This window comes from Alosa pseudoharengus, unplaced genomic scaffold (genome assembly GCF_046254945.1).
Source record: "Alosa pseudoharengus isolate Yale_2024_CS ecotype anadromous, Long Island Sound unplaced genomic scaffold, YU_APseudo_1.1 YU_APseudo_1.1_scf_23, whole genome shotgun sequence".
Lineage (NCBI taxonomy): Eukaryota > Metazoa > Chordata > Actinopteri > Clupeiformes > Clupeidae > Alosa > Alosa pseudoharengus.
In genome coordinates this window covers 1,361,152-1,370,284 of record NW_027468685.1, presented here as the reverse complement: position 1 = coordinate 1,370,284, position 9,133 = coordinate 1,361,152, and the positions used below count along the sequence as shown (strand labels likewise).

Genomic DNA, 9,133 nt, shown 5'->3' with positions numbered 1-9,133 from the left:
GCGCCCCAGCATATCTGCCCCCCCCCCCCCAGCAGCGCCCCAGCATATCTGCCCCCCCCCCCCCAGCAGTGCCCCTGCTGATCTGTCCCCCCCCCCAGCAGTGCCCCAGCATATCTGCCCCCCCCCCCCAGCAGTGCCCCTGCTGATCTGTCCCCCCCCCCCCCAGCAGCGCCCCAGCATATCTGCCCCCCAGCAGTGCCCCTGCTGATCTGTCCCGTATGTCCAATCTAATATAGTGCAGTAGTGATGCGCTGAGCGGGCGGTGCGGGTGAGACGTCCAGGTGGCATCGTGCGTTGTGGGATCCAGGTGACATCGTGCATTGTGGGAGGTCAAATTCGCTCGATAGCAACGTTCTGGGTTAACATATTCATGTGCCTGTGTGTGTGTGTGGGAGGGAAGGACACATCACAACTGACCCACACAACACTAAAAACACAACAATACTATACATGCTAATACTAATCATGATTCCAAGACTGAAGCTCAGCACATCACCCTTAAAATGTATTTTATTTGCAGGTTTGCATGGTTCAGCAGATGGGGGGGTGGGGTGGGGGGGGGCACCTTGGTGAGGACGGGAACAGGAAAGACATCCCACAGGACCCTCATGTGAACAGGAGTGAAGGACCCTCATGTGAACAAGAGTGAAGGGTACTTCATATGAACAGGAGTGAAGGGTACTTCATATGAACAGGAGTGAAGGGTACTTCATGTGAACAGGAGTGACATCGCATCATCTTGATATTGACAGCAATATTTCATAATATGCTTTCCCCAAATGACCAAGGTTTAAACTGTACATTTGCATCTGCAGATAACCAGAAAAAACCCTCCATTGAAAGCAAATGCATTCAGGAAAGGGTCACTAGTTTGTCTTTCAGATCAGGCAGACCTTTATGCAGGTGGGCCAACTCGGCGCAAAACAGATCATGTGACCCATCGCTGACATATTGACAGACAGTTGTCTCTTACAGAGCTCTCTCACACAGCTTGTTCAAAGTCCTTTTGCAGTGGTGAGACCGTATCACATCCCACACTATACCACATACCGCACTACAGAGCCGGACAGTAACGGAGTACATTTACTTGAGTACAGTACTTGAGTACAATTTTGAGGGATCTGTACTTTACTCGAGTATCATTTTTGGGGAGTACTCATGACTTTACTCAAGTACATTTGAGAGGCAAATATTGTACTCTTTACTCCACTACATTTCTATCCATAGACGTGAGTACCTGTTACTTCTTCTAAAAAAAAAGGAAAAAGCAAAAATCTCGGAAACCCTCAATTTGTTGTTTCCCTCTCAAACGTGATTGGATTGTGCAGGCGCCACTGATTGGGACAGCCTATCAGCAATCACCTTCAGCTTTCCGCCAAAGTCAACTCAATGGTCAGATTTAGATAAGAGATGAAACCATGGACGAAACAATGGATGAAGACGCAACAGGTCCATCCCGGGAATGTGCCAACCTGTGGCCTCACCTTGCCAGACTATTTCAATTTTCTGAACAAGTTAATGATAGTTTTCGCTTCAAGTGTTTCAATTACAAAATAGTATTTTGTATTTGAAATACGTATTTTAAATACATGTATTAGAAATACTGCCCATCCCTGGCAACATGGTAAAAAGATATAAATGACTTGATTTTACTTTCAATTCCTTTTACATTCTCCAAGGTATTAACATTAACATTTTTCATAAATCCATGTAGGATGTTTCTGTACATAAATGTAAGCACTGTGGCAGTAGTAATGCAATATTTAGAAAATGTACTCTTGATACTCAAGTACTTTTAAAAACAAGTACTTCAGTACTTTTACTTAAGTAGACATCTGACTGTTGTACTTTTACTTGTACTTGAGTAAAATTTAGCAAAGGGTATCTGTACTTTTACTCAAGTAATGAAGCTGTGTACTCTGTCCGCCTCTGCCGCACTAGCAACTTTGGGGGTCAGTGACCCTGCAGCACTCAGGTTTGATTCCAACCTGCGGTCATTTCACAGGTTCAATTCTGGCTTGTTCAAAATCCTTTTGCAGTGGTGAGACCATACCACCGTACCGTATCATTTCAACGGTTTTGTTCTTGGTTGTGTTTATCGTACATAAAATCCCATGTAGCCTAGGCCTACATACACAGACATAAAAGGCATGTTTTTTGTTGATTGGCAGCAAAAATAGAGTTTACATTATTACCTAGCAATTGGCGCGCAACCACAGACCCAGACCCCACTTAGTTACGCGCGCCTGTCTAACCTAGTTGCTCTGTAGGCTAATATAGAAGGGACAGCAGCAGGGAGAGGAGTCCAAAGCCAGTACGTGTGTCTGCGTCACACAGTGCATCAGGGCCAATATAGGTAAGAAACTATAGGAAATGTTTCAACATTGTATTCACCACAGGCATTACGCATTTTGGGTCGTTTGGAGGGTGCTTCGTCTCCCCCTAGTGCTTCTCCGCGGAAAAAACGAATACGCAACTTTCTGGTCCTGGTCCGAACAAATCCGGATGTGACTCAGCGGAAGTATCCAATTGTGCCTCGGAAATGTAGTCAGATTGTAGTTTCTAAGAAGACTGCAAAACGGACTCCGACTTGGCTTTGTTGCTGTTGAAATTGTAAGTAGCCTACCCTTGGGTGAACTTCGTTTTTGTAATGTGGTTTGATAGTCTCTTGAACAATGTGTTTGCTCGACCGTTTTATTGTGAGCCCTGTATGTGTTTAGCTTGGTTTCTTGATGGCTAGCTCGCCAGCTAGTGGGGGTTTAGCGTAGCAGTCACTTGCTACCGAAGCTGCAGGGGGAGCTATGTCGTGAAAAATGCGAAAACCCAGAAACAGCGAAGGAATAACCAGACCTGCATAGGGCTTCTTTAATATATGAAACTTATAACTGCTTGTAACAACTTAATATTATGCATAGTATTGTTAATATTATGTTATCAATGTGGCACAAACAAACAAGGCTAGAGTTTATGGAATAACCTTATATCTTACAAGAGCTGGTGAAAGGGATTTTTGAGAAAGCTTAGACTGAGCGACCTTAAAGTGACAATGCACCATATAGCCTAAGTTCAACAGCAGACAATTAGCAGCATAACTTTATAATTTAAAATGTATATATATAGCCTATTTATTTATTTATTTATATTTTTTTTGGGGGGGGGGGGGGTCCTGGATTTTCACATCAAATGTGGCAACCCTAGTCCCTTACTCCTCCACTGTACTGTCCTATCGTCATAAAGGTTAAAGCCCATCAAACAATTGTCTACTTCCAGTGAATTATGCCAGAGACTTTCTAATGTGGAGACACGGCACTCAAAAAATACTCCATAGAAATGCATGGGGCTAGTTTGTAACGCCAATATGGCCGTTGTCTACACATATCCCACCCTTCCTCGGCAAAACGTCGACATGTGAATACATTGAGCCAATCATGTGGTGTGTTGTAAAATACATTGAGCCAAATTATATGTTGTGCTGTGAAGACATCGTGCCAATCATGTGTTGTGATCTTGCCGCTGGAGCAACATTGGTGTCGTGAAGCCTTGCGCGCGCATTTCTGCCGAAATGGATGCCCGACGAGTGCCCAAAAAGCGTTGTCAAATGGCCGCCGAGTGGAGGGACTTGCCTAAAAGGACTTTGATTATGCTAAGCTAGGCTAACGGTGTCAGACTGGCAGTGTTGGGAGGGTTACTTTCAAAACGTATTCCGTTACTGAATACAGAATACATGCCCAAAAATGTAATCTGTAACGTATTCCGTTACGTTACTCAATCTGAGTAACGTATTCTGAATACTTAGATTACTTACGCATTGAATTGCATTTTATAAGTGTAGGAATGCAGCCATCAAATCCTGCTTAGGCCTACTAAACAGGCCTATTCTGGTGTGTTCTTCTGTTCCAAATGGCTGAAGTGTTAGGCCCACATAGGAGAATGTAAAGTCAACTAAGCTACCTGATACAACTTTAAAATAGCAAGGTGACCACTAAAACTACTGTACAGCAGGCGACTAGGCTAATTAAAACAAACAAAATAAATAGGCTACTTTAAGGGCGTAGCCAGAAAATATATTAGTGCCTGTGAGATTTTTCGGTGGCATCAACCCAGTACAAGTGAGGGGCGCATATGACAGGTGGAACGCAAATGACCTGTAAATGTAAACACTATGGGCTACTGTATATCAGTGCTCTCAAAATGAACGTGATTGCGTAATGACAATCAAAAACCGAACGTTAAAATATGCTAGCCTACTCGCAAGAATAATTCTTCAGAGACTGCACCATATAATTCATTTTAAAACGTAAATGTAGATCTAATTAGAAAAAACAAATAATCCATAAAGCTATTTTAAATTAGAATAAAAAACTTAGAATGCAGTGCCTATTTTAGAGATTGGTTTAATTGTAGGTCTAAATCAACACGTGAATAGGCTCTGTTTATTGATTAGCAAACTGTGTAACCGATTGGCCGAAGTAGCCTGCAGCTATTAATACTTGGGAAGATATCCTTTGAACAGACATCAGGAACCGCGATCAGTGAGGAACAGGAGTTACCTCCACTTACTGTACTTTACTCCTAATTTGCTGTGCAAACAGTCATTTCAGGGTCTCCGATGACGCGTCCATAATGCGCGCTGGTTGCGTTTTGAGGCTAGTGCAAGACGGCGGGGCTTGGATTTAAACATGGAAATCATAGATTGCTTTCAGGAGCTTCTGGGAAATGGAGTTGCCTTAATTTATTTAGAGAGTGAATAAACTTATGAAACAGAGAAGTATCGTCATGTAATCCATTGATTTCAACAATGTAACTGTATTCTAAATACCAACTATTTAACTTTTAAAACTATTTAACTGTATCGGAATACAACTCATAATTTGTATTCTGAATACGTAACGCCGGTACATGTATTACGTTACTCCCCAACACTGCAGACTGGGTTATTGCACACATGCAGAAAAGAAAAGGGTATGTATCCTCTTTATCTATCTTTGGAGTTGACAGCAAATGATCTAATTTCCCAAAAGAGTTGTTCTGTTCCTTCAACTCTCCATCGGCCGCTGCTTTGCCCTCTCACCCAGTCTGCTGCCTGTGGTCAGCGCAGACCTTGAGAAAAGGATGCTGACTTGCTGACTCATTAGAGAGGAGTTGAACTCTTCCCTATTTCTCCACATATTTTAACCACAGAGAATGTGGAGCAGCGTGATGTCATGTTCTAGGCTCTGATTGGCTGTCGCCGTTGAGCCCTGGTCACAGAGATGCTTGAAAAGCAGCCCGTCTGAGAGACACCAAGACTTCACCTGAACGTGGACTTTCAGACGCACCACCCCAGAGACCAGACCAGACCAGACCAGACCAGCTATCATGGCCGAGAAGTTTGTTGGGACCTGGAAGATGGTGGAGAGTGAAAATTTTGATGAGTACCTCAAGGCACTGGGTATGAAAGGGTTCATTTTGATGAGTACCTCAAGGCACTGGGTATGAAAGGGTTCATTTTGATGAGTACTTCAAGGCACTGGGTATGAAAGGGTTCATTTTGATGAGTACCTCAAGGCACTGGGTATGAAAGGGTTCATTTTGATGAGTACTTCAAGGCACTGGGTATGAAAGGGTTCATTTTGATGAGTACCTCAAGGCACTGGGTATGAAAGGGTTCATTTTGATGAGTACCTCAAGGCACTGGGTATGAAAGGGTTCATTTTGATGAGTACTTCAAGGCACTGGGTATGAAAGGGTTCATTTTGATGAGTACCTCAAGGCACTGGGTATTAAAGGGTTCATTTTGATGAGTACCTCAAGGCATTGGGTATGAAACAGTTCATTTTTGGGGTTATTCATTGGATATCTGTGTGCGTTTAAACTAGTTTGGTGATGAATCTTAAGGATTGAGTAATGTGTGTGTCTTAATAAGTGTATCGTGTGTGTGTGTCTTAATGAGTATGTCGTGTGTGTGTCTTAATGAGTGTGTCGTGTGTGTCTTAATGAGTGTGTCGTGTGTGTGTCTTAATGAGTGTGTCGTGTGTGTGTGTGTCTTAATGAGTGTGTCGTGTGTGTGTGTGTCTTAATGAGTGTGTCGTGTGTGTGTCGTGTGTGTGTGTGTGTCGTGTGTGTGTGAGTGTGTCGTGTGTGTGGTTTACAGGCGTCGGCTTTGCCCTGCGGCAGGTAGCCAGTAGAGCCAAACCGAGCTTGACCATCACCATGGATACTGATGGAACCATCACCATGAAGACTCAAAGCACTTTCAAAAACACAGAGGTCAAGTTCAAACTGAACGAAGAGTTCGACGAGACCACCGGTGATGACAGAAAGACCAAAGTGAGTGAGCGATGATTAAGGATGGAGGGTTTGCCATTTGGGGACATTGTGGGTTTCCTACAGTGTGTGTGTATGCGTCGCAGAACGTAACGCGATTCCTACAGTGTGTGTACGCGTTGCAGAACGTAACGTGATTCCTACAGTGTGTGTGTACGCGTTGCAGATTCCTACAGTGTGTGTGTATGCGTTGCAGAACGTAACGTGATTCCTACAGTGTGTGTGTGCGCGTTGCAGAACGTAACGTGATTCCTACAGTGTGTGTGTGTATGCGTTGCAGAACGTAACGTGATTCCTACAGTGTGTGTGTATGCGTTGCAGAACGTCATGGCGTTGGACAAGGACACGCTGGTCCAGACGCAGACGTGGGATGGCAAGGAGACGACCATCGAGCGGGAGGTGGGGGATGGCAAGCTGATTGCGGTAAGGAGTGAGACACTGTCATCTTTGTATCTAAGCAACGGGCTTTATGGGCTTTATGTGTGTTGAGGATGTATTTATTTCTATTTATGCCACCTGTGGTGTGTGCGTCTGTGTGTGTGTGGTGTGTGTTGTGTGTATTTATTGGGCCGTCTGTGTGTGTCTATGTGTGTGTGTGGTGTGTGTTGTGTGTATTTATTGGGCCGTCTGTGGTGTGTGCGTCTGTGTGTGTGTGGTGTGTGTTGTGTGTATTTATGTGCCGTCTGTGTGTGTCTATGTGTGTGTGGTGTGTGTTGTGTCTGTGTGTGTCTATGTGTGTGTGTGGTGTGTGTTGTGTGTATTTATTGGGCTGTCTGTGGTGTGTGTTGAGATGAATGTCCTGCTTCTGCTATTGATGACGGATAATGAATCCATTTGCAGTAAATTCAGGTGGAGCCAAAGTCCCAGTGGTGGGACCGTACCACATACCACACAGTGCAACCATGGAAAACTGCAGCCAATCAAAACATTACTTCAATGGCTAGCTGTATAATTTGCAGCCAATCAAAACATTACTTCAATGGCTGGCTGTATAATTTGATTGGCGGCTAAACTCAAATATCAACAGTTTATATAATGTTTTTAAGCTTTTCTCTCTCTCTTCCTCTCCCCCTCTCTTTTCCCGGACTCCTCTAAATGCCCTCCGCTAGAAAAAACAACATTTGTTATTTATTCTGTCCCATTACGATCCCCTCCATCTATTCACCCTGGGGCCCACACTCTGTAGAGATTAAGAACTAAATGAACTAAATGACTGAGTGTAGAGATTAAGAACTAAATGACTGAGTGTAGAGATGGTTTAAAGAACTAAATGACTGAGTGTAGAGATTAAGAACTAAATGACTGAGTGTAGAGATAAAGAACTAAATCACTGAGTGTAGAGATTAAGAACTAAATGACTGAGTGTAGAGATTAAGAACTAAATGACTGAGTGTAGAGATGGTTTAAAGAACTAAATAGTGTAGAGATTAAGATCTAAATGGCTGAGTGTAGAGATTAAGAACTAAATAACTGAGTGTAGAGATTAAGAACTAAATGACTGAGTGTACAGATTAAGAACTAAATGACTGAGTGTAGAGATAAAGAACTAAATGACTGAGTGTAGAGATTAAGAACTAAATGACTGAGTGTAGAGATGGTTTAAAGAACTAAATAGTGTAGAGATTAAGAGCTAAATGGCTGAGTGTAGAGATTAAGAACTAAGATTAAGAAGAGTGTAGAGATGGTTTAAAGTCTCATGCCTTCCTTCTTTCTCTCCATAGAAATGTAAGATGGGGGAGGTGGTGGCGGTGAGAACGTACGTGAAGGAGGCGTGAGGCGGATACCACAGTGGATGTCAGCGGACGCTTGTGATGTCTTACGGAGTGTGTTGGGCAGCTTCTGACGTCTGTGGGATCTGAAGAACAGAGAGCCAGGAGAGACGGAGAAGTGTGGATCACTGAAACAGCACAATGAAGTGTGTGTGTTGGGTTGGGGGGTTGGATCAGGTTATTCCACTGTGTATCAATGGTCAGAATAAAGGTCAAATTGTATTATGGGCCCCAAACTGTAACACAAATGTAGGTTTGATTTACTAAAATAAATAAAATAAAATGCCTGCACTCCTTTAGTCTCTGGATGTCAGTGAGGAGAACACTACAGTGTTCTAGAATCAGGCCAGCGCTACAGTGTTCTAGAATCAGGCCAACGCTACAGTGTTCTAGCATGAGGCCAACACTACAGCAAAGATCCTTGATTACTAGCAAGATAGAGCAACGTAATTCGTTACTATGGGAGCAAAACGGGACAGTTCCGGTCTGCATAAGTGGGAGTGTCACCTTACGTCACTAAATAAATTTTCTCTCTTAAAGGTGCGATTTGTAGTATTGTTACCGAACGTTCTGTATGCCAAAATCAAAACACTGGTGAACGTTCTCATGACTACCAGACGCGAGCCTCTTCTGGGTTGCCAGATGTAATGAAGACGTTAGTTGACCTGCAGCTGCTTTAACGTTTCTCCAACCATGACCCAGCTACACATTACGGAAACAGTGAAAACAAAAAATACCTCTCTAACCAACGTAACATATTTAGCTGAAGTTAGCGATGCAGATGAACTTTAGCCTAGGCTAACTGTTGTGGAGAAATATGGCCAGCTCTGCGTCAGACTTGATATTCTTCGTTTGACGAAGACGTCACCATCTCAGGTAGCTCCTCCGATGTCCACTTAATTTGTTTCTTGTTTTAATTTGGGAAATTTGCCTGCCTCTCGTAGGCGTTCATGACTACAACTGACAGCTGTTGACAGTTGGCCTTTGCTAATTTGGCAACCCAAATAGGAGGACGCGCTAGCCCATTATTAATACGCTATTCTAGAATTAATCGTTCA

At 43.3% G+C, this 9,133-nt stretch overlaps 1 protein-coding gene across 1 annotated transcript; it reads left to right on the top strand.

Annotated features, from left to right (window-relative positions):
• The first annotated feature begins 5,289 nt into the window (after positions 1–5,289).
• Positions 5,290–8,355, top strand: LOC143140029 (fatty acid-binding protein, heart-like). The gene is made up of 4 exons (XM_076300866.1): positions 5,290–5,431; positions 6,134–6,309; positions 6,628–6,729; positions 8,028–8,355. Exons 1-4 carry the CDS (start codon positions 5,359–5,361, stop codon positions 8,079–8,081), a joined length of 405 nt encoding a protein of 134 aa, XP_076156981.1. The 5' UTR covers positions 5,290–5,358; the 3' UTR covers positions 8,082–8,355.
• The last annotated feature ends 778 nt before the right edge of the window (positions 8,356–9,133 follow it).